At 63.7% G+C, this 22,694-nt stretch overlaps 6 protein-coding genes across 8 annotated transcripts in view; 3 read left to right on the top strand and 3 right to left on the bottom strand.

The window, feature by feature from the left end:
- Window positions 1-3,172, top strand: part of LOC308231101 (glutaryl-CoA dehydrogenase, mitochondrial-like) — a gene marked incomplete at its 5' end in the record, with an annotated part of 3,854 nt that extends 682 nt beyond the window's left edge. The window contains 5 exons of the mRNA XM_080636210.1: window positions 431-650; window positions 2,059-2,162; window positions 2,267-2,392; window positions 2,476-2,636; window positions 2,705-3,172. Of these exons, the coding sequence (XP_080492336.1) occupies window positions 431-650; window positions 2,059-2,162; window positions 2,267-2,392; window positions 2,476-2,636; window positions 2,705-2,787 (694 nt within the window). The 3' untranslated portion in view covers window positions 2,788-3,172. The remainder of the gene's footprint in view (window positions 1-430; window positions 651-2,058; window positions 2,163-2,266; window positions 2,393-2,475; window positions 2,637-2,704) is intronic.
- Window positions 3,173-3,741: 569 nt separating this feature from the next.
- Window positions 3,742-6,222, bottom strand: SYCE2 (synaptonemal complex central element protein 2). Its single transcript, XM_080636180.1, has 3 exons — window positions 6,094-6,222; window positions 4,507-4,746; window positions 3,742-4,001 (listed from the first exon to the last, which is right to left on the bottom strand). Exons 2-3 carry the CDS (start codon window positions 4,537-4,539, stop codon window positions 3,807-3,809), a joined length of 228 nt encoding a protein of 75 aa, XP_080492306.1. The 5' UTR covers window positions 4,540-4,746; window positions 6,094-6,222; the 3' UTR covers window positions 3,742-3,806.
- A 385-nt stretch (window positions 6,223-6,607) lies between these two features.
- On the bottom strand, window positions 6,608-10,245 carry FARSA (phenylalanyl-tRNA synthetase subunit alpha). Of its 3 annotated transcripts, XM_080636176.1 has the most exons (13): window positions 9,584-10,243; window positions 9,353-9,490; window positions 9,171-9,269; window positions 8,898-9,016; window positions 8,730-8,822; window positions 8,502-8,630; window positions 8,305-8,420; window positions 8,147-8,231; window positions 7,920-8,019; window positions 7,673-7,841; window positions 7,516-7,593; window positions 6,828-6,942; window positions 6,608-6,742 (listed from the first exon to the last, which is right to left on the bottom strand). In XM_080636176.1, the coding sequence occupies exons 1-13, from the start codon at window positions 10,067-10,069 to the stop codon at window positions 6,637-6,639; spliced, it is 1,833 nt and encodes a 610-aa protein (XP_080492302.1). In that variant the 5' UTR covers window positions 10,070-10,243; the 3' UTR covers window positions 6,608-6,636. The 3 variants fall into 3 exon arrangements, with proteins under 3 accessions (XP_080492302.1, XP_080492304.1, XP_080492303.1); XM_080636178.1 differs by lacking the exon at window positions 9,171-9,269 and having other exon boundaries at window positions 9,584-10,245; XM_080636177.1 differs by lacking the exon at window positions 8,730-8,822 and having other exon boundaries at window positions 9,584-10,244.
- A 317-nt stretch (window positions 10,246-10,562) lies between these two features.
- On the top strand, window positions 10,563-14,699 carry CALR (calreticulin). Its single transcript, XM_080636179.1, has 9 exons — window positions 10,563-10,754; window positions 11,497-11,598; window positions 11,693-11,896; window positions 11,986-12,080; window positions 12,824-13,033; window positions 13,199-13,312; window positions 13,431-13,574; window positions 13,656-13,748; window positions 14,389-14,699. The coding sequence occupies exons 1-9, from the start codon at window positions 10,655-10,657 to the stop codon at window positions 14,563-14,565; spliced, it is 1,239 nt and encodes a 412-aa protein (XP_080492305.1). The 5' UTR covers window positions 10,563-10,654; the 3' UTR covers window positions 14,566-14,699.
- A 179-nt stretch (window positions 14,700-14,878) lies between these two features.
- On the top strand, window positions 14,879-19,637 carry RAD23A (RAD23 homolog A, nucleotide excision repair protein). Its single transcript, XM_080636134.1, is given in 13 exon segments — window positions 14,879-15,064; window positions 15,657-15,818; window positions 16,520-16,615; window positions 16,617-16,696; window positions 16,972-17,027; window positions 17,309-17,436; window positions 17,894-17,969; window positions 18,339-18,391; window positions 18,393-18,407; window positions 18,409-18,471; window positions 18,890-18,935; window positions 18,938-19,044; window positions 19,377-19,637. Coding segments are annotated over 13 exon segments (1,068 nt in total). The 5' UTR covers window positions 14,879-14,992; the 3' UTR covers window positions 19,491-19,637.
- On the bottom strand, window positions 19,632-21,493 carry GADD45GIP1 (GADD45G interacting protein 1; the record flags this gene model as incomplete). Its single annotated transcript, XM_080636135.1, has 2 exons — window positions 21,043-21,493; window positions 19,632-20,211 (listed from the first exon to the last, which is right to left on the bottom strand). The coding sequence occupies exons 1-2, from the start codon at window positions 21,354-21,356 to the stop codon at window positions 19,632-19,634; spliced, it is 894 nt and encodes a 297-aa protein (XP_080492261.1). The 5' UTR covers window positions 21,357-21,493.
- Window positions 21,494-22,694: the final 1,201 nt, after the last annotated feature.

Here is a 22,694-nt window from a genome sequence, read left to right as displayed (position 1 = left end):
CCATCCCCCCCCCAAACCCCCCTCAAACCCCCCCAAACCCCCCCAACCCCCCCCCCAACCCACCTCAAACCCCCCCAAACCCCCCCCAAACCCACCTCAAACCCCCCCAACCCCCCCAAACCCCCCCCATCCCCCCCCAAACCCCCCTCAAACCCCCCCAAACCCCCCCAACCCCCCCCAAACCCACCCCAACCCCCCCAACCCCCCCCAAACCCACCCCAAACCCGCCCAAACCCCCCCAAACCCCCCCCAAACCCCCCCCAACCCCCCCAAACCCCCCCACACCCCCCCCAAACCCCCCCAACCCCCCCCAAACCCACCCCAAACCCCCCCAACCGCCCCCAAACCCCCCCAAACCCCCCTCAAACCCCCCAACCCCCCCCAAGCTCCCCCAAACCCCCCCAACCCCCCCCCCGTTGCCCCCCCCCAGGATCACGAACGCGCCGGTGGCCGACCTGTGCCTGGTGTGGGCCGTGTGCGAGCAGGACGGGCGCGTGCGGGGCTTCCTGGTGGAGCGGGGCCGCCCGGGGCTCAGCACCCCCCGCATCCAGGGCAAGTTCTCGCTGCGCGCCTCGGCCACCGGCATGATCCTCATGGACGGCGTGGAGGTGCCCGAGGAGAACGTGCTGCCCGGTGCCCTGGGGCTGGCGGTGCGCGCCGGGGGGGCCGGAGGGGCCTCTGTCGACAGAGCCGGGGGGGGGCGATAGGGGTCTACGTTGGGCTATGGGGGTTTGGGGGGGTCCTATATGGGCAATGGGGGGGGGGGGGTGTCCTATAGGGGTCTACATAGGAGCTGTATTGGGCTATGGGGGTTTGGGGGGTCCTATATGGGCTATAGGGGGTGGGGGAATGTTCTATAGGGGTCTACATAGGAGCTGCATTGGGCTATGGGGGTTTGGGGGGGTCCTATATGGGCAATGGGGGGGGGGGTGTCCTATAGGGGTCTACATAGGAGCTGCATTGGGCTATGGGGGTTTGGGGGGGTCCTATATGGGCAATGGGGGGGGGGGTGTCCTATAGGGGTCTACATAGGAGCTGCATTGGGCTATGGGGGTTTGGGGGGTCCTATATGGGCTATAGGGGGTGGGGGAATGTTCTATAGGGGTCTACATAGGAGCTGCATTGGGCTATGGGGGTTTGGGGGGATCCTATATGGGCTATGGGGGGGGGGTGTCCTATAGGGGTCTACATAGGAGCTGCATTGGGCTATGGGGGTTTGGGGGGGTCCTATATGGGCTATAGGGGGTGGGGGGGGTGTCCTATAGGGGTCTACATAGGAGCTGTATTGGTCTATGGGGGTTTTTGGGGCCCTGTATTGGTCTGTAGGGGTTTGGGGGGGTCCTGTATTGGTCTGTAGGGGTTTGGGGGGTTCTACAGCAGTCTATAGGCGTTTGAGGGGGTCCTATATGGCCTATAGGGGTTGGGGGGGGCATCCTATATCGGTCTCTATAGGACCTATATTGGTCTTAGGGGTTTGTGAGGGTCCTATATTGGTCTACAGGGATTTGAGAGGTTCTTATGTCGGTCTCTAGGGTCTATATGACCCAGCCCCCAACCCCTTTAGACCCATATAGAACCCACCCAAAGCCCTATAGACCGATGTAGGTCCTATATAGATTGATACAGGAATTCCCCAAAAGCCCATAGGCGAACATAAGACCCCTCAAACTCCAGTAGACCCATATAGGACCCCTCCAAAACCCTGTAGACCAATATAGGACCCACTCAAGCACCTATAGACTGACATAGGACCCCCTCAAAACCCTATAGACTGATAGATGACCTCTTCAAAAGCCTATGAACCAATATAGGACCCCACAAAACCCTGTAACAGACATAAGACACCACCTATAGGGTTTTGGAGGGTTCTTATGTCATTCTATAGGGCTTTGGCAGGGTCCTGTCGGTCTGTATAGGACCTATATCAGTCTATAGCATTTTGGGGAGGTTCTATATGGATCTATAGAATTTGGGGGAGTCCTGTGTCAGTCTATAGGGTTATAGGGGGGTCTTGTGTTAGTCTATAGAGCTTTGGGGTGCTCCTACATTATCCTATAGGGTCCCTTTGGCTGCCTCACCCATGCGCGCTATGGCATCGCTTGGGGTGCTCTGGGTGCTGCTGAGGCCTGTTTGGAGACGGCGCGTCAATACGTCCTGGACAGGTACCCCCATCTGCACCCCGAAGGGGGGGTCCTGCCCCCCAAAGCCCCCCACTGCCACCAGAGGCACCAGTTTGGGGGTGCATTGACCCCCACTTCCCCCATAGGCACCAGTTTGGGGGCCCGCTGGCACGGAACCAGTTGGTGCAGAAGAAGCTGGCAGACATGGTGACCGAGATCGCATTGGGGTTCCAAGCCTGCCTTCGCCTCGGGCGCCTCAAGGACGAGGGCCGGTGGGTGCTATGGGGGGCACGGACACACACAAACCCCAGGGGGGTGGCCCAAGGAGGGGCCGTCGATGTCCTTGTCCCCATAGGGCAGCCCCAGAGATGGTGTCGATGCTGAAGAGGAACTCGTGCGGGAAGGCGCTGAGCATCGCGCGGGAGGCGCGGGACATGCTGGGGGGCAATGGGGTCTGCGACGAGTTCCACGTCATCCGTCACCTCCTCAACCTGGAGGCTGTCAACACCTATGAAGGTGCCAAAGGGACAGGGGGATATTATGGGGTGGGGGGGACGCACCGTGACACCGGTTCCCCCCTGCAGGCACCCATGACATCCACGCGCTGATCCTGGGCCGGGCCATCACCGGCATCCAGGCGTTCGCCCCTCCAGCACCACGGAGCTGATGGGGCCACAGCGGGGCCAGGATGGCACCGGGGGGGTCACGGCGTCACCAGCGGGACCATGGTGTCACCGGCGGTGGAGGACACGAGGGGATGGTGCTGGTAACTGGGCCTGGTGTCACCGGCACAACCTGACAGCAACCGGGCCCGGTGTCACCAACCAACCCTGGTGTCACCGGCACAACCTGACAGCAACCGGGCCCGGTGTCACCAACCAACCCTGGTGTCACCGGCACAACCTGACAGCAACCGGGCCCGGTGTCACCAACCAACCCTGGTGTCACCGGCACAACCTGTCAGCAGCCGGGCCTGGTGTCACCAACCAACCCTGGTGTCACCGGCACAACCTGTCAGCAGCTGGGCCCGGTGTCACCAACCAACCCTGGTGTCACCGGCACAACCTGTCAGCAGCCGGGCCTGGTGTCACCAACCAACCCTGGTGGCACTGGCACAACCGGTGACCGGACCCAGTGGCACCCACAGGACAAGCTGTCACAGCACAAACAGAAGCTGGTGTCACCAATGGGTGCTGTGGCCGCCCTCACGGCTCCTCCTGGCCAATAAAAGCCACCTCTGCTCATTAGCAGCAGCCTCATCAGCACTACTGAAGCTCCGTGGCCTCCTGAACGTTGAGGGCACCGGAGCTGGATGCAGCAGCCAAGTGGGATGGTACCAGAGCAAAGGGGCAGGATCCCCTCCTTGGACATGGCTCACGTTGAGCTCCTCCTCACCCCTTTGGGCTGCTCTGAATCACTTCACCCACCCCAGAGCCTGGGGTTGCCTCAGTCTTGGGGAACTCCATGAGGTCCTGACGGACCCACGTCTCCAGGTCCCTCTGGATCCCATCCCTTCTCCCCAACATCAACCCAACCATGCGGCTTTGGCTCCTTTTATTGGTGCTAGACCCAAACAGCAACAGCAAAGCCCTTTTTGGGGGCCCAAATTCCCCGTATCCCACTTTGGAGCAGCTCCAAGCCGAGCAGCTCAGCCCCTACTTGTGGGGCAGTGGGGCTGGGGCCCGCTCAGGTCTCGGGCTGCAGGCAGAGGTCCCGGTAAGCAGCCTCCACGGTGCGGCAGACCTGCTGGAGCTCGGCCTCCGCCTCACCCACCCTCTCCATCACCTCGGCCAGCTCCTGCAGCCGCTCCTGGATCAGCTCATTGTGGATGCCATAGAGATGGAAGAGCCGCTCCTCCAGCTGCTCCGCCAGGCCCGAAACCTGGACAAAGAGCAGGAAAACGGCTCTTCAAGGGGCTCCGCAGGGGCTTGTGCCTCTCAGGAGGAGGTGGCAGCTGTGGCTGCCCACCGGAGCCAAAGCCATTGCCACCGGGTCACCATGGGCTGCAGCTGAGCCCCCATCTGCACATGGGCCTGGGGGAGCCCCTGTCCAACCGCTCCCCATGACTGGGGGGCTGCAAAGGCCAATGTGGGACGCAGCCGAGCGAGGACATTGCTCCGGGGATGGGAAGTGCTCCATCCCTGGGGGGTTCGTTGGCCATCGGCCTCCTCTGTGTGCCCCAAAGCTGGGCTGGAGGCAGCTGGGGCCATACCCGGAGGGTTTGGGGGTGCTCCCCCCCCCGCAGTGTCACACATACAACACACATGGCACACCAGGCTCTGCAGCTGGGACCTCATCCCACTGCCAAGCCGGGTGGAATAACGGGATTAAGCACATGGAGCAGCCGCTCCTCACCCCCCCCCTTCCAACCCCATCAGCCCCCCACCTTCAGCAGGAGGCTCTCTCTGAAGGTGCTCATCACGTTGTGATCCTCCTTCCTGCTGCTGTTCACGTTGTCAATGAGGTGCTGAGCGCGGTGCTGCAGGTCCCCAACACTGGCATCCAGGGAGGCAAAGTACCGGGAGGACGGAGCATCCAGCGCTGCCTCCGCACCGGGCACCGGCTCCGTCCTCGGCCCAAACACAGACCCACACGTGAGGGGCAGCGCTGGCCCCCAAACTGGTGCCTATGGTGGAATTGGGGGTCAATGGGCCCCAAACTGGTGCCTATGGTGGAATTGGGGATCAATGGCCCCCAAACTGGTGCCTATGGTGGAACTGGGGATCAATGGCCCCCAAACTGGTGCCTATGGTGGAACTGGGGATCAATGGGCCCCAAACTGGTGCCTATGGTGGAACTGGGGATCGATGGCCCCCAAACTGGTGCCTATGGTGGAACTGGGGATCAATGAGACCCCAAACTGGTGCCTATGGTGGAACTGGGGGTCAATGGGTCCCAAACTGGTGCCTATGGTGGAACTGGGGATCAATGGGCCCCAAACTGGTGCCTATGGTGGAACTGGGGGTCAATGGGTCCCAAACTGGTGCCTATGGTGGAACTGGGGATCAATGGGCCCCAAACTGGTGCCTATGGTGGAACTGGGGATCAATGGGCCCCAAACTGGTGCCTATGGTGGAACTGGGGATCAATGGGCCCCAAACTGGTGCCTATGGTGGAACTGGGGATCGATGGCCCCCAAACTGGTGCCTATGGTGGAACTGGGGATCAATGAGACCCCAAACTGGTGCCTATGGTGGAACTGGGGGTCAATGGGCCCCAAACTGGTGCCTATGGTGGAATTGGGGATCAATGGCCCCCAAACTGGTGCCTATGGTGGAATTGGGGATCAATGGCCCCCAAACTGGTGCCTATGGTGGAATTGGGGATCAATGAGACCCCAAACTGGTGCCTATGGTGGAACTGGGGATCAATGAGACCCCAAACTGGTGCCTATGGTGGAACTGGGGGTCAATGGGCCCCAAACTGGTGCCTATGGTGGAATTGGGGGTCAATGGGCCCCAAACTGGTGCCTATGGTGGAATTGGGGGTCAATGGGCCCCAAACTGGTGCCTATGGTGGAATTGGGGATCAATGGGCCCCAAACTGGTGCCTATGGTGGAACTGGGGATCAATGGGCCCCAAACTGGTGCCTATGGTGGAACTGGGGATCAATGGGCCCCAAACTGGTGCCTATGGTGGAACTGGTGGTCAATGGGCCCCAAACTGGTGCCTATGGTGGAACTGGGGGTCAATGGGTCCCAAACTGGTGCCTATGGTGGAACTGGGGGTCAATGGGTCCCAAACTGGTGCCTATGGTGGAACTGGGGGTCAATGGGTCCCAAACTGGTGCCTATGGTGGAACTGGGGGTCAATGGGTCCCAAACTGGTGCCTATGGTGGAACTGGGGGTCAATGGGTCCCAAACTGGTGCCTATGGTGGAATTGGGGGTCAGTGGCCCCCAAACTGGTGCTCGTTAATCAGGAACCCAATTGGAGCCGAACCCATGAGGCACCAGAGGTGGTAAAGGCGTTACCTGTCAGCGTCCTCATCGGGGACCTCATCCCTGCCCAGCCCTGCCACGATGGGGCTGGCGCCGGCCTCCACCTCGGGGCCTTCACGGTCCTTCCGTGACATTCCCAGCCGGAGGTCGGGGACACGGGCAGGGAACGCGGGACACGGAAGGATCCACCGGGAAGCGGCCGGATCGCGGCGAGGCGGAACCGGGATCGGGCCCCCAGCGCTGAGGTAAAGTGGGTGGGGCCTCCGCGATGATTCCCACCAATCAGCGCCCGGCTCGGCTGACGAGGAACCAATAAGAAGGCCGGACGCAAAAAGGCGGGAAGGGCCGGGAGCGGGCGGTGAGGAAGGAGCCTCCATGGCGCCCGTCGGAAGCGGTAGGGCCGGGGGACTCCGCGGGTGTGGGGCAGCCCCGGGGGGTGTCACAGGGGCGGGTGCAGGCTGCGTAGGACCCCCCCCTTCCATACCAGCCCCCCCACAAGTGCTTCCCCACCACAGACACCGGTCCCTGGCGAGTGAAGGAGCTTTATTGAAGGGTCGGCCCCGCCGGAGGCCGCGCTCAGGCAGCCAGGCGGCACAGGGGGCTGTCGTAGACCATCTGCAGGTTCACCCGGTGCCCCACCAGCTCCCGGATGTTGTTGATGCCGTATTTGATCATGGTGGGGCTGTGGAAGAGAAGGGGGGGGTCAATAGGAAGGAGCCTCCCCCCCCATATCCCTGCGCTATGGGGGTACCCCCCCTCAAACTCACCGCTCCAAGGAGAGCCCCCAGGCCAGGACCGAGATGTTCTCCGGGAGCCCCATGGGCAGCAGCAGCTCCGGGCGGAAGATCCCCGAGTTCCCCACCTCGACCCATTTCTTGAGCCCTATGGGGGGCACAGCCCCATCGGGGTGAGGGGGGGGCCACAGGGATCCCCTAATCCCAAGGGGGGTGCACGCACCCCTCCCAAAAACCAACTCCTTCCCATAGGGGTACCCTTCTATCACCCTGTATACCCCCGTATAGCATATATAACCCCTGTATAGGATGACCCTCACCCCAGCCCCATAGGGGTGAGGGGGAGCCATAGGGATCCCCTAATCCCAGGGGGATGCAGACCCCCCCCCCCCCCAAGAGACAGCCCCTTCCTATAGGGGTACCCCTGTATCACGTTATACACCCCTATATAGGATATATAATCCCTATATAGAATGACCCTCACCCCATAGTGGTAACTGAGGCTCCCTCCCACTGGGGTACTCTAAAGGCCCCCCCTTGTTATAGGGGTACCCCAAACCCCTCTTTGTTACAGGGACACCCCAACCCCCCCCAACCCTTTAGGGGAAATGACCCCAAAGGCTTCACCCCCAACCCCCCCCTCTGTGCGCACACAGACCCTGAGGCTCCTTTGGGGACCCCTCACCCCCCCTCTTTACTCCACATTGGGCTCCCCCCTCACCCTCATGGTAGCTGAACACCTCCATGCTGGGCTCTGTATAGGGGTTATACGCCGGCTTGAACCGCAGCTGGGTGATCCCTGGGGACAGCACAGGGTAAGGGGGTGAGCCCTGGGGGGGTCCCCCACAATGGGGGGGTGTCTGTGTCCCCCCCCGTACCCAGCTTGGTGAAGAACTGCTGGAGGATGCCCATGAGGTGCCCGAGGGTGAGGCCGCGATCGGCCACGACGCCTTCGACCTGGTGGAACTCGGCGAGGTGCGTGGCGTCCAGGCTCTCGTTGCGGAACACGCGGTCGATGGAGAAGTATTTCACCGGGGAGAACCTCTCCTAACGCATAAAGAAAGGGGGGGGGTCAAGTTATGGGGGTCCCTGCCCCCAAGGCAGCCCCCCCAAACCCACCTTTACCTGTTGAGCCAACCTATAGAGCATGCGAGCGCTGGCGGCCGTGGTGTGGGTGCGCAGCAGGTTCCTCCGCGCCTCCTCCAGCTTCCACTCGTATTTGTACCTTTGGGGGGGCCGCTTCAAAGCTTAATGGGGGGTGCAAAAGGGGGTGCAGGCCCCCTAAACCCTGTGTAGGGTGAGGAGGTTCAGGGGGGACCCTATGGGGTGGGGCTGGGGGGTAGGAGCCTCACCCCTGCGAGCCGTAACCTCCCTGCGAATGGACCTTTTTCACCTTCGCTGTGTAACCAGGGGGGAGCTCAGGGGCCTCAGCAGGGTCTATAGGCATAGAAGTGGGGTTCAGGGGGGGCCCTGTCCCCCCTTTTCTCCCCCTGAACCCCCTTTTCCCCACCCTGCAGGAAGAAGGTGTCGTGCTGATCCCGCGCCGGGTGCTGCTGCGGCTGGAAAAGGGCATCGAAGTTCCAAAAGGAGCTTTCCACAAAGTTCTGCGTCGGCATCTCCGTGAACCTGGGGGTACAAAACGCATTAAAGGAGGGGTACCCCCCACCCTGAGGGGGGTCATTGATGGGGGGGCACCCCAAAACTCACCCCATTTCCAGGAAGATCTGCCGCAGCTCGGAGCGAACCTTCAGCAGCGGATGGAGGTGCCCAGCGGCCGGCGGCAGCCCCAGCGCTGCGAAGTTGTAGGGTTTGAAGGGGAGCTGCCGCCAGGAACCCCTGTGGGGGGGGCACAGCAACGTTTTGGGGCTCCCAGGTAACGTTTTTGGGGTCCCAACAACGTTTTTTGGGGGGGGGTGTGTGTCCTGATGCGCTCACGTCGCGAGCATCTCTGGCGTCAGCTCCGTCTCCGGCCGCGCCACCGCCGTACTGAAGGCGCTGCCCTTCCGGATCCAGTAGGATTTGAGGGTGCTGGGGAATGGTCAAAGGGATTCAAGGGGGGGGCCTCAAGGCGGGGGTACCCCAAAATCTGCCCCCCCCACTCACACTTCCAGCAGCAGTTTCCTCCTCTTGAGGTCGTTGCGTTCGCGCTCGGGGACGGTCTCAGTCTCCCCCCGGTGCAGCCGCCGAAGGGCCTCCTGCACCGTGTCCTGCACCTCCGGCACCTATGGGTGACCGGGGGGGTCACAGACACCCCCCCCCATGGGGGTACAGGGCGCTGGAGACAGCCCTGACGGGGACATCCCCCCCCCAGGGACCCAATGGGTCCCCCCTTGGATGGTCTTGGGGGACCCCATTTCCCCCCCCCGCTCCACTCACGGCACGGAAGACGCGGGGTCCCCCGGGTGCCCCCTTCTCCAGGCGCAGCCACTTGTTGGCCATGGCCTTACTGAAGCCAACGGAGCCACCGGGCAGCTTCTAACGGGTAACGAAGGGGGGGATGCAGCCCATGAGACCCCCGGTGGTCCCGGTGCTGAGCCCGCCCCCCCCCCGGTACTCACCATCGCATCGCTCTGGGGCAGCCCCTCCGCCGGGAGGCTGCGGAAGAGCCGCACCTCGGGGCTCCCGTCCCGCAGCACCTCCGCGCCCTCGGGGCTCAGCTCCCACCGCGTGGCCGACCGCGCCTCCGCCTCGATCACCTGCGGGGCGGCCGCGCTCAGCACCGGGGGATGAGCCCGGTCCCCCCCTCCCCGCCATATCCCGGTGCAACCGGATGCCCGGCGCTCACCCACCTCCCCCAGCGCCTGCAGGCTCTTGACGGCGCCCACCAGGGTCTGGTGGTCGAGGCCGAGCGCGGCGGCCGCCTCCAGGCTGCAGAGGCCGCCGCCGGGCCCCGCCGCCTCCCGCTCCAGGCGCTGCAGGAGCAGCTCGGCCACGCTGGGCGACATCGCGGCGACCGGAAGCGCTGCCGGCACCGACCGGAAGCGGAGGGAACAGGCGAGCGCCATCTTGAGTGTGGCGGGGCAGGCAGCGTCAGGGGCGAGGCGCCATCTTGGGCGCGGCGGGCGCCATCTTGGGCGCGGCGGACCGGCCCGCCAGTGGGCGGGGGGGGGGGGGCAGAGCTGTGACGTCATGAGACTGCTGAATGACGTCATGAGGCCGCGGAATGACGTCACGAGGCCCCGCAAGGGTGGGCGTTGTCTGCTGCTGTGGCAATTGACCCGGGAGGCCCCAGAGCTTCCCTCGCTCGGGTCGTGCGTGACGTCATTTGAGCGCATGACGTCACCGTTGCATCACTGCTCTCTATCTATACCCACGAGACAAGGGCGCACCCCCCCCCCGCGAGTCACGTGCCTCGCCATCCCATAATAACACCAGGATGAGGATCGGGCCCCTCCCTCCCCTCGCCCCGGTGCTATTATGGGATGGTGGCAGCGCCCCGCACGTGCTCCCCGGGAGGTCGTGGGGGGGCCCTTTAAGAGCCCGCGCGCGGGCTCACGTGACCGCGGCGACGCGCGCACCCCCCATCCGCCCCGCGCGAGGCGGGAGGGCGGGGAGGAGGCGTCCCCCTCCTAACGCGTGGTCGCTCCTGATTGGCCTCCGTGCACAGCCAATGAGAAGCGGCCATCTGGGACGCCAACGTTCGGGGGCGCCGTCGCCGCCGGCCAGCGGGCGGGTGGCCAATAGGAGCGGGTCCTCCGAGGGCAGCGGCCAATGGGAGGTGCCGGGAGGCGGGACGAGGGGCGGTGAGGTTATATAAGGCGGCGCCGCCTCCGTCCCCCTCCGCAGTGCCGGGCGCCGCCGGGCCGGGAGGGACCTTGCGGTGCGGAGCGAAACGCGCTGGGCCGCGTGTGGACCCCGCCATGACCCGCAGCAGCCTCCCCCCTGTCCTGCTCGGAGCCCTCCTGGCGCTGGCGGCCGCGGAGCCCACCCAGTACTTCCGGGAGGAGTTCGGGGATGGAGGTGAGGGGGGGCGGATGTGGGGCTGGGGGGGGGGGATCCCCTGGGGTACATAGGGCTGAGGGAGTCCCATGGAGGTAGATGTGGGGCTGAAGGATGGGGGTGTTTTCTGAAGGCCCTATAGGGGTCAGGGTCCCCCCAGGTGATGTAGGACTGCGGGGGAATCCCCTTGTGAGGTGGATATAGGGCTGAAGGGGGGTGCCTATGGGGAGAGGATGTGGGGCTGAATGGAAAGGGGGCTTGAGGGCAGCCAGGAGACCCCCCCCAAGCTGGCGTTGTGGGGCTGAGGAGGATGAGGGTGATGTGAGGGGAATGAGAGTCAATGGGGGCCTGTGATCACCCCCAGGTAAAGCTTGGGGGGGATAAAAGGGGGCTGAGCCATTCGGAAGCATTGGGGGTGGTGAGCCCCCCCCAGCTTGGGGGGCAGAGGGGCTCCCTATTGGGAGGGTTTGCTTTCTGCAGCACCAAACTCTCTCTTGATCTCCCAATATATATATATATATGTATATGTAAGCGTGTTCATCGGTGTATATGGGGCTGGGGAGGTCCCATTGGGCCAGATGTGGGGCTGAGGGAGGTGGACGTTGTCTAAGGTGGGGATATAGGACCAAGAGAGGGGGAATCCTCCGGGGCTGTAAGCCTGGGGGTGTTCCCTTTGTGGGGCGCATATGAGGCCAAAGAGAAGGGAGTTGGGGCCCTGCTTATGGGTGCAGGATGGCGCTGAGCCCCCCCCCTTCCCCTGCAGACGCCTGGACCCGCCGATGGGTGGAATCCAAGCACAAACCCGACTACGGGCGCTTCGTCCTCAGCGCCGGCAAGTTCTATGGGGACGCCGAGAAGGACAAAGGTGAGGCCGGAGCTGCCCGGATCCAGGGGGATCCCTTTCCTATTCCCCCCCCCTTATTCCCAAGCGGTTTTCCTCGCGCTCCCGGTTTCCGCAGGGATCCAGACGAGCCAGGACGCCCGCTTTTACGCTATCTCATCCCGCTTCGAGCCCTTCAGCAACCGGGATAAGGCCCTGGTGGTTCAGTTCACCGTGAAGCACGAGCAGAACATCGACTGCGGGGGGGGGTACGTCAAGCTCTTCCCCGCCAGCCTCAACCAAGAGGACATGCATGGGGACTCCGAGTACAACATCATGTTCGGTGCGTGCCCCCCCCCCCTTAAATCCCCCCGCCCCAAAACCTCCTTGGGATCCGCCTTCATCCCCTTCTCCATCCTCTTCCTCCTGCAGGCCCCGATATCTGCGGCCCCGGCACCAAGAAGGTTCACGTCATCCTCAACTACAAGGGCAAGAATGTGCTCATCAATAAGGATATACGGTGCAAGGTGGGGGGGGGCTGTGCCCCACATGTGTGGGGCTCCCTGCCCTACATGGCATGATTGAGGGGGGGAGGTTCTGCATTGAGGGCTCTGTGTGTAGTCCCTGCGCCCTATGAGGGTGTGGATGTTGGGGGTTCTCTGCCTCACATGGGGTAATGAGATGGGGGGGAGTTGTTCTGCCCCACACTGGGTAATGGGGTTCCTGCCCCGCATTAGGTGATGGATGATTGGAGTTGGGGGGGTCTCTGCCTGCAATGGGGGGATGAGGGCTCCCTGCCCCATGGGGGGTGTTTGGGGGGGGTCCTGCCCCACATCACGTGATGGGAAATGATGGAGATTCCCTGTGCCATGTGGGGGTATCCCTGCCCCACATTGGGGTGTGATGGGGGTATCCCTGTCCTCTATAGGGTGATGGGATTCTTGCTACCTATGGGGATCTATGGGGGGTGGGGAAGTGGGTTCCCTGCCCCACATTGGGGTGTGATGGGGGTATCGCTGTCCTCTATAGGATGATGGGATCCTTGCCCCCTATGGGGATCTATGGGGGTGGGGAAGTGAGTCCCCTGCCCCATATTGGGTGATGTGGGATAATGGAGGGGGGATGTGTGCATCCCCACTCCCCATGGGGCAATAGGGGGGTCCTCGTCCCATATGAATGTGTTGAGGGGGTCCCTGCACCCCATGGGGCAATGTGTGGGTCCCTGCCCCACATCCAGCAGTGACTTGTGGGGCTCTCCCCCCCCCCCAAGGATGACGAGTTCACGCACCTCTACACGCTGGTGCTGCGGCCGGACAACACGTACGAGGTGAAGATCGACAACGGGCGCGTGGAGTCGGGGGCCCTGGAGGAGGACTGGGAGCTGCTGCCCCCCCGCCGCATCCGCGACCCCCAGGCCCACAAACCCGAGGACTGGGACGAGCGCGCCAAGATCGACGACCCCGAGGACACCAAACCTGAGGTCTGGGGGGGGTTGGGGTCTTGAGAGTGGTTTTAGGGGGTCTTGGGGGGGGGGGGGGGTTAGGGGCATTACGGGGGGGTCTTTAGGGTGGCCTGAGAGTGTCTTTGGGGTCTTGAGGGCAGGGTTTGGGGGGTTACAGCCTTGCCCTGACTCCTTTTTCTCCAGGATTGGGATAAGCCAGAGCACATCCCAGACCCTGATGCCAAGAAGCCGGAGGACTGGGATGAGGAGATGGATGGGGAGTGGGAGCCCCCCGTCATTCAGAACCCGGAGTACAAGGTGGGACCTTTTTGGGGTGGTTTGGGTGCGTTTTGGGGTGGTTTGGGTGCGTTTTGGGGTGGTTCAGGGTGTTTCGGTGTGTTTTGGGGTGCTCTGACCCCCCCTGTTTCCCCCCAAGGGCGAGTGGCGGCCGCGGCAGATCGACAACCCTGACTACAAAGGGAAATGGGTGCACCCCGAGATCGACAACCCCGAGTACAGCCCCGACCCCTTGCTCTATGCCTACGACAGCTTTGGCGTCATCGGCCTCGACCTCTGGCAGGTGGGACCCCCCCCAGCCCCATAGAGACCCCTCCCCAGCCCCATAGAACCCCCCCAAACCCCACTTTTCCCCCTTTTATAGGTGAAATCCGGGACCATCTTTGACAACTTCCTCATCACCGACGATGAGAAATTGGCTGAGGAGATCGGGAATGAGACCTGGGGGGCCACCAAGGTATGGGGCAGAGCCCTTATATCCCCCCAATGTCATACCCCCCTATATCATACACTCCCTATATGATACACTCCTTATATCATACCCCCCCCATATCATACCCTCACCTATATATTGCACCCCCCATGCCCCTTTATTCCTGTCCCCCCTCAATTGGTCCTTGTATCCTCTCCCTGCTCCTTCCTAACCAGCCCTTACCTATCCTGCACCTGATGCGTACCCTATAGATCCCCCTGCTGCCATCCTATGCTCTCCCCTGGGGCTTCCCTTATGCACAATCACCTTATATGTGATAATCTTTCATATTGTAACCTCATATATGATAACTTTGTATAGTATAAGCTCATATACAATCACCTTATATATGATAACATTGTGTATTAAAAGCTTATATATGATAAGCTTATATAGCATAATTTTATGTTACAACTTTATACAATAGCCTTATATATAATAATGCTATGCATTACAATCTTACATATGATAGTCTTACATATGCTAACCTTACATGTTATAGCCTTATATGATAGCCTTATGCATGATAGCCTTATATATACACACGATGATAACCTTATATGTGATAACCGCGTGTGTTCCAAGCTCTATTTACGTTGCCCTGATGCTGTTTCTCGCCCCCCAGGACGCAGAGCGCCGCATGAAGGAGCAGCAGGACGAGGAGCAGCGGCAGCGCCAGGAGGAGGAGGAGAAGCAGCACAAAGACGACGACGGCGACAACGACGACGGCGACGAGGAGGAGGACGAGGACGAGGAGGAGGAGCCCGAGGCCGAGGAGGCGGCGCCGCGGGACGAGCTCTGAGCGGCGCCGCGGGCCCGGCCCCGGTCTCTGTGAGACCCCTTTGGACTCTTTTCTACGGCCGCCGCAGCCGCGCCGGGGGACGAGCACCGGGAATAGCGCTGGGAATGGGGGTGGGAACGGGAATGGGGTGGGAATGGGGGGGGCGGGAGGCGCCGCCGTTCCCGTTTCTATTAAATTAACGCTCGGTCCCGGCGCTGTTTCCTCCATCTTTGTCACGCTGTTGTGCGCGCCGCCATTTTGTGGCCGGCGTCACGTGATGCCGCGTCATGTGATTGCGTGTGGAGGGGTGGGGTGGGAGGGGGAAAGACAGGCGGGTGGTGCCGTGCGTCGTGACGCACTTCCGGGCGGAAGCGGCCGAGCGCCTAAGATGGCGGCGGCGTGAGTTGCATGTTGTGGGGCCGCTGGGACCGGAGCCGCCGCCGCCGCGATGGCGGTGACCGTAACGCTCAAAACGCTGCAGCAGCAAACGTTTAAGATCCGGATGGAGCCGCACGAAACGGTGAGGGGCGCCCCGGGGGTCGGGGGGGAGCGGGGTTGGGGGGGGCGCGGGTTGGGCCTAACCCCCCCCACCTCCGCCGCCGCCATCGCGGGGGGTTTGAGGTGAAAAGATCCCCCCCCCCCTCATATCGCGATAGTAAAGGGGGGTTAATGAGAAGGGTTGGGTGTTAGGGGGTGCTGAAGCCCCTCTAACGCGCTTGGGGATTGGCGGGGGGTGTCGTGCTGGTAAAGCGGGTTTTACTTGTAGCTTCCCCCCCGTATCGTGACGTTAAAGGGGGTTTTAGGTCTGGTTCCCCCCCTCATATCGCGACAGTCAACGGGGGGCTCAGTTGCAGCACTTCTCATGTAAAAGGGGGGATTTAGGTCCGGTTTCTCCTACCTATGCCATTAAAAGCCGGTTCAATGGCAGGGGTTGAGCAGGAGCAGGGCCCTGGTGCTCCCCTGCCTGTGGTCGTGCCAGTAAGAGGGGGGCTTCAATTCCAGTGCCCCCCCCATCAACTCAATGGGAGCAGCTGCTTATGGGCTGGGGGGGGGGGGGATGTGAATTGGGGACCCCCCTGACGCCATGGATGCCTCCCCCCCGCCCCCCAAAGGTGCGGGTGCTGAAGGAGAAGATCGAGGCCGCCAAAGGCTCCGACGCCTTCCCGGTGGCCGGGCAGAAACTCATCTACGCCGGGAAGATCCTGAGCGACGACGTCCCCATCCGCGAGTACCGCATCGACGAGAGGAACTTCGTGGTCGTCATGGTCACCAAGGTGCGACCCCCCTTTAACCCCCCCTTTAACCCCCCAAACCACCCCTTTAACCCCCCCCGAGCTCCTTTTTAACCCCTCCTTTAACCCCTCTCAAATCCCCCTTAACCCCCCAAACCCTCCCTTTAACCCCCCCCAAACTCCCCTTTCCAATCCCTCCTTTTGGCCCCAAATCTCCCCTTTTCCACCCCAACCTCCCCCTTTGGCTCCCAAATCCTCCTTTTTCCCCTCCCAAATCTTCGTTTTTCCTCTCCCAAATGCCCCTTTTCCCTTCCCATAGCCCCTTTTTCCTCCTCAAACACCTTTTTTTCCCCCTACATCTCTTCTTTTCCAGCCCAAATCCCATTTTTTCCCCCAAATCCCCATTTTCTCCCCCAAATTCTCTCTATTCCTCCCTAAAACCCCTTCTCTTTTCCCAAACACCCTTCTTTTAACCTCAATGCCTCCTTTTCCATCCTAAATCCCCATTTTGCCCCCCAATTCCACCTTTTCCTCCCCACATTCCCCCTATTCCTCCCCCAAACTCCCATTTTCCATCCAGATCCCCCCAAAATCCCACTTTTTACCCCCAAATCCCATTCATTTCCCCCCAAACTCTCCTTTCCCTCCCCAAATCCCACTTTGTTCTCCTCAAACCTCTTCTTTTACCCCCAAATCCTTCATTTCCGCCCCCCAAACTCATCCCCCCCCCCATCTCCCCCCAGGCCAAATCAGCCCCATTGGGCTCCGCAGCCCCTGAGAGCAGTGGAGCATCAGAGCCCTCCGCTGCCCCGGGGCCCCCCCCAGCCCCCGACACCGTCCCCCCCCCCCCCGGTTGCCCCCAGCGAGGAGCCTCCAGCCCCCGACCTGCCCCCAGTCACCCCCCCGGAGCCCACAGCAGGGTAAGGGGGGGGCCATGGGGGGGGTAATTGGAGGGGGTGGGGGCTCATAGAAGGGTTTGGGGGGGTCAAAGAGGGGGTTTGGGAGTCTCAAAGGGGGGCCATGGGGGTGGTTATTGGGGTGATGGGAGGGGTGGGGGGTCAACGGGGGGTTTTGGGGGGGTCAACGGGGGGTTTTGGGGGGGTCAAAGGGGGGTCTGGGGGGGTCAAAAGGGGGGTTTTGGGGGGGTCACAGCAGGCTTTAGGGGCTCCATCTGCCTCATCTCTCTGCTCCCCAGCTCTGTCCCCCCCCCAAGCAGTGGGGGGCGCTCGGCTGATGCTGCCTCGACGCTCGGTGGGTGCTGGGGGGGCCCCGGGGGAGGGGGGGGGGGGCAAGAAAGAGGTTGGGGGTCCCGGGAGGGGGGGTTCCGTTGTCATTAGGCTTCAGGGTTAACAGGGGCTGAGCTCCCGTTAACACCCAGCATCCTTAGGGCTGCTGCAAGGGGCAGCATCGGGTTGGAGTCAGTAGGGTCCAGAGTTAACAAAGCCCTTAATGGGTCCAATGCGGATGGGGAGGGGGGGGGGGGGGAGTTGTTTGTTGGAGGGGGGAGACCCCTGACTTGGGGGTGTCTGCAGTGACGGGCTCCGAGTACGAGACGATGCTGAAGGAGATCATGTCCATGGGCTACGAGCGGGAGCGGGTGGTGGCCGCGCTGCGCGCCAGCTACAACAACCCCCACCGGGCCGTGGAGTACCTGCTCACCGTGAGCCTGGGGGGCTCCTATGGGGCTGGGGGTCCTATGGGGCTGGGGGGTCCTACAGGGGCTGAGGGATTCTGTGGGGCAGGGGGGGTCCTATGGGGCTGGGGGATCCTATGGGGGCTGAGGGATTCTATGGGGCTGGGGGGTCCTATGGGGCTGGGGGGTCCTATGGGGCTGGGGGATTCTGTGGGGCAGGGGGGGTCCTATGGGGCTGGGGGATCCTATGGGGGCTGGGGGGTCCTATGGGGGTCCTATGGGGCTGGGGGGTCCTAGGGGCTTGGGGGTCCTATGGGGCTGGGGGATTCTATGGGGGCTGAGGGATTCTATGGGGCTGGGGGGTTCTATGCGGCTGGGGGGTTCTATGGGGCAGGTGGCTCCTATGGGGGTTGGGGGGTTCTATGGGGCAGGGGTGCAGGATTGGGTCTCTCTGACCTCCATTTGTCCCCGTCCCCCCCCCAAGGGCATCCCTGGCAGCCCTGAGCCCGAGCGCCCCCCGGTGCAGGGAGAGCCGCCCCAGGAGCAGCCCCCCCCCGAAGGTGGGTGTGGGCCGGGCTTGGCACGGGCCCGCCCACAAAGGGGGTGTGGTTTGAATGCCCGCGCCCCCTTTAGAGTCAGGCTCCTCCAATGGGAGGGAAGGGGGGGGCCCTGTGTGAGCCCACCCACAAAGGGGCAGGGATTGATTGGTTGCACCCCTGTGACGTCAGTGTTTTGGCTGGGAGGCTCCGCCCCCTTTTGGGGTGGAGCTCATCCGGGGTGGGTGGGGCTTGGTCCAGTCACGCCCACAATGGAGGAGGTTCTGATTGGTCACGCCCTCTTTGGGCTGAGAGCCTCCTCCAATGGAGGAGCTGCGGGGGGTGGTGGGGGGTGTGGCCTCTCTAAGCCCCGCCCACCCTCCCCCCCCATAGGGGAGAACCCTCTGGAGTTCCTGCGGGAGCAGCCGCAGTTCCAGAACATGCGCCCAGGTGATCCAGCAAGAACCCGGCCCTGCTCCCGGCGCTGCTGCAGCAGCTGGGCCAGGAGAACCCCCAACTGCTCCAGGTGGGAGCGCGCCCGCAGCCGCCTCCTTCCCTTTCCCCTCCCGCCTTCCTCCTCCTCCTCCTCCCTCCTCCTTTTTCTCTTCTTCTTTCCCGTTCTTCTGGCCTCAGCTCTGCTTCCCCTCCCTTTTCCCCCCCCTTTTCCCCCCGTCTCCCTTTTCCCCCCTTCCCCCCCCTTTCCCCCCTCTCCCTTTCCCTCCCTCCCTTCCCCCCCCTTCCCCCCCTCCCTTCCCCCCTCCCTTCCTCCCCGTCCCTTCCCCCCCTTTCCCCCCCTCTCCCTTTCCCCCCCCCCTTTCCTCCCCTCCCTTCCCCCCCCTCCCTTTCCCCCCACTCCCTCTCCCCCCTCTCCCTTTTCCCCCCCTCCGTGTTTCCCCCCTCTCCCTGCTCAGCCTCATCCCTTCCTCTTCCTCTCCCCCCTGCAGCAAATCAGCCAGCACCAGGAGCAGTTCATCCAGATGCTGAACGAGCCCTGGGGGAGCTGGGGGAAGTGGAGGGGGAGATGGGCGCCATCGGGGACGAGTCCCCGCAGATGAGCTACATCCAGGTGACGCCTCAGGAAAAAGAAGCCATAGAAAGGGTAAGGCCTCAGTGAGGCCCAGAGTGCATGGGGGGGGGTTGTAGGGCAGCCCCATGGCGTCAGTAGGCTCCAGGGTTAACGGGAGGGCATGGGGCAGCCCCATAGCATCAGTAGGCTCCAGGGTTAACGGGAGGTGTGGGGCAGCCCCATGGCATCAGTAGGCTCTAGGGTTCACAGGGGGGGTGTGGGGCAGCCCCATGGCATCAGTAGGCTCTAGAGTTCACAGGGGGGGTGTGGGGCAGCCCCATGGCATCAGTAGGCTCTAGGGTTCACAGGGGGGTGTGGGGCAGCCCCATGGCATCAGTAGGCTCCAGGGTTAACGCCTGTCTCAGCTCAAGGCCCTGGGCTTCCCCGAGGGCCTCGTCATCCAGGCCTATTTCGCCTGCGAGAAGAACGAGAACCTCGCCGCCAACTTCCTGCTCAGCCAGAACTTCGACGATGACTGAGGGGGGGCCCCAACCCCCCCTTCCCCCTCCCCCTCCCCTCTTTCATGGGGGAGGGGGGAGATTGACCCCCCACCCCCCCCTCCCCATTCACCCCGAGTCCCATCAATGGGGAGCAGCAGGAATGGTGACCCCCCCCCCCATTCACAACCGGGGGGGAAACGAGGGGGTTGGGGGGGGGGGGGGGGAGGAAACCATAAGGGGGGGGGGGAATGTGTAATTGGGGGATAAAACCAGGATTCGGGGGAGAAACTTTGGACTTGGGGCAGAAACCCAGGATTTTAGGGGGGGAGGCAATAAAAAGAGATTAAATGCACACTTGTAAACCCGTTTTGTGGGGGGCGATGGTGGGGGCGGGAAGGGCTTGGGGGGGGTCAGGAGGAGGTGGGGGTCTGGGAGGTGTCTCCGCGGACGCCAGCAGGGGGCGGCTTCACCGCCGCCGCCTCCTCGGCCGCGGGCCAGGGCGCTCTTCATGGCCTCTTGGCGCTCCAGGCGCTGGCGCCGCTTCTCCTCCCGCCGCTGCCGCCGCTCCAGGTCCTCCAGCAGCTCCTCGGCCCGGGCGGGGCGGCGCTGGGCACCCCCGGCCCCGAGACCTCCCTCCGCCAGGAGGCGCTGCCGCCGCTCGGCGTCGGCCCGCGCCCGCGCGCGCTCCCGCTCCCGCTGCTCCCGCCACGCGCGCACCCGCTCCGGCATCGCCGCCAGCGCCGCCGCCACCTGCGCCTGCCTGCGGGGGGGGTGTGACACGGAGCGGAGCGATGCGAGGGCGCCCCTGCTGCACGGGGGGATTCAGGCCACAAACAGCAGCGCTGTGCTCCCAGTTCACCCCAGTGCATCCCAATGCTCCCAGTTCACCCCAGTGCATCCCAATGCTCCCAGTGCCCCCAGTTCACCCCAATGCTCCCAGTTCACCCCAGTGCATCCCAATGCCCCCAGTTCACCCCAATGCTCCCAGTTCACCCCAGTGCATCCCAATGCTCCCAGTGCCCCCAGTTCACCCCAATGCTCCCAGTTCACCCCAGTGCATCCCAATGCTCCCAGTGCCCCCAGTTCACCCCAATGCTCCCAGTTCACCCCAGTGCATCCCAATGCCCCCAGTTCACCCCAATGCTCCCAGTGCCCCCAGTTCACCCAAATGCTCCCAGTGCCCCCAGTGCATCCCAATGCTCCCAGTTCACCCCATTGCATCCCAATGCCCCCAGTTCACCCCAATGCTCCCAGTTCACCCCAATGCTCCCAGTGCTCCCAGTTCACCCCAATGCTCCCAGTGCCCCCAGTGCATCCCAATGCTCCCAGTGCCCCCAGTGCATCCCAATGCTCCCAGTTCACCCCATTGCATCCCAATGCTCCCAGTGCCCCCAGTGCATCCCAATGCTCCCTTGCCTCCCAATGCTCCCAGCGCCTCCATTGCATCCCAGTGCCCCCCAGTGCATCCCAATCCTCCCAGAGCATTCCAGTGTCCCCCATTGCATCCCAATGCTCCCAGTGCCTCCCAATGCTCCCCACTGCCTCCCAGTGCCCCCACTGCATCCCAATGCATTCAGTGCCCCCCCCGCACCTCTCCCGCCGCCGCCGCTCCTCCTCCCGTTCCCGCCGCTCCAGCTCCTCCAGCACCTCCCGCAGCGGCGGCTCCCGCTCCCGCTGCTCCTCCTCCAGCGCCCGCAGCCGCTCGCGGTCGGGCCAGAGCTGCCAGAGCGGCGCCACCGCCGCCGCCTCGCCGAACCGCCCGAAGCGCCGCGCGGCCTCTCGCGGGTCCGAGGGGTCCCCCGGGGCCGGGCCCGGCCGCAGCCGCAGCGGGGGCGCTCGGTACAAGCGGACCCCGAACGGGGCCCGGGCCCGGCCCAGCGCCGCCCGCACCATGGGCGCCGCCATCTTGACCTGAAGGCGCGGGCGGAAGGTAACAGGGGGAGAGTCGCCCTCTGGCGGCGGGGAGGACTCGGGGCGGGGGCTCTCACGGAAGAACGCCCCCTGGCGGCGGGGAAGAACCGCGGTGGGAGGGACACCGCTGGGGGAATGGCGACCCCCAGAGGAGAACGCCCCCTGGCGGCGGGGAGGAACGGGCGGGTTCATGGCCCCTCCTTATAGCGGGGGGGGGGGTCGCTCCTCCGCCCCTCCCCCTATGTTGGGGGGGGGGGGAGATTTGGGGCTCGGCGCCTTTTCCCCTCCCCCCTCCCCCTGCCCTTCCCCCCACCGCCCCCCCCCCCCCCCCCGTCTCCCGCAGCCAAGCCCGGGGCCGCTGCCAAGGGCTCGGCTCCGTTAACCCCTCCCTGCCCGCTGCCCCCCCCCCGCCGCATCCCCCCCCCATTACAGCCCCACGGAGCACCGGGGGGGGGAACGACCCTGGAGGGGGGGGGAGCAGCCGGTGACGAGCAAAAGGTGGTGGAGGCCCCCCCGCTGCCTCTGCCTGCCCCCGACTGGGCCTCATGGGGGGGGGCGGGGGGGCCCCTAATGGCTTCCAGGCCTCGAATCTGCCGCTACCCGGAGCCAAAACCCCCTGAAATCGCCCCAAAACCATCCCGGGGGAGGGGGACACGCAGGCGGGCGGCCCCCAGCCCCCCCGGCCTATTTTGGGGGGGGGGCCTAGGGGTCCATCCCCCCCCCTAAACCCAGCCAAGGGGAGGGGCCCATTTTGGGGTTATTTTGCCTGATTTTGGGACCTCCGCCCGTTCTGTCCCTCCCCACCCCTCGGTAGCTCCGCTCCGCCCCCTTCGTCCCGCTCGGGTCCCGGCGGGGACCGGGGGGGCTCCGGCACCGAAGGGGTGGCGGCGGCGGCGGCGGTGCCAGCGCTGGCACCGGGTGGTGACAGATGGCGGGGGACGGGGCCGCAGCCGGGACCCCAGATGGGGCGGGCACCGCGGCCCCGACACCGGCCCCGGCACCCACGGGCACGGGCACGGCGCTGCCGTTGTCGTGGTGCTGGCACCGGCGCTGCCGTCACCGTTGGCACCGCTCTGGCGCTGGCGCGGCCGCAGAAATCCCTGCGGGCACTGGCGGCGTCACTGCCGGGTCCCCCCGTACCCCATGCTCCATATCCCGGTATCCCCATGTCCCCACATCCACGTGTCCCCATAGCCTTATGTCCGTAACCCCCTGTCTCTATATCCCATATCCCCATATCCCATATCCCACGTCCCCGCATCCCCATATCCCCATGCCCGATGTTCCCATGTCCCTATATCCCATATCCCCGTATCTTATATACCCATATCC

The sequence above is a fragment of the Psittacula echo genome, assembly GCF_963264785.1.
Source record: "Psittacula echo genome assembly, chromosome: 30".
NCBI lineage: Eukaryota > Metazoa > Chordata > Aves > Psittaciformes > Psittacidae > Psittacula > Psittacula echo.
The sequence above is the reverse complement of the archived record's forward strand: the minus strand, read 5'-3'. Positions and strand labels throughout refer to the sequence as shown.

Bases quoted from the DNA above. Each gene is read 5' to 3' on its own strand.
- CALR (XM_080636179.1), top strand. From the start codon at position 10,655: ATGACCCGCAGCAGCCTCCCCCCTGTCCTGCTCGGAGCCCTCCTGGCG. The intron at 13,034-13,198 runs GTCTGGGGGGGG...CTTTTTCTCCAG, and splicing joins CCGAGGACACCAAACCTGAG to GATTGGGATAAGCCAGAGCA. The intron at 13,313-13,430 runs GTGGGACCTTTT...TTTCCCCCCAAG, and splicing joins TTCAGAACCCGGAGTACAAG to GGCGAGTGGCGGCCGCGGCA.
- SYCE2 (XM_080636180.1), bottom strand. From the start codon at position 4,539: ATGAGCACCTTCAGAGAGAGCCTCCTGCTGAAG. The intron at 4,002-4,506 runs GTGGGGGGCTGA...CTCTTTGTCCAG, and splicing joins GAGAGAGCCTCCTGCTGAAG to GTTTCGGGCCTGGCGGAGCA.
- FARSA (XM_080636176.1), bottom strand. From the start codon at position 10,069: ATGCGCTCAAATGACGTCACGCACGACCCGAGCGAGGGAAGCTCTGGG. The intron at 8,631-8,729 runs GTGAGCGCATCA...CCCCCCCCACAG, and splicing joins ACGCCAGAGATGCTCGCGAC to GGGTTCCTGGCGGCAGCTCC. The intron at 8,020-8,146 runs GTGAGGCTCCTA...GCCCCCCCAAAG, and splicing joins GGAGGTTACGGCTCGCAGGG to GTACAAATACGAGTGGAAGC.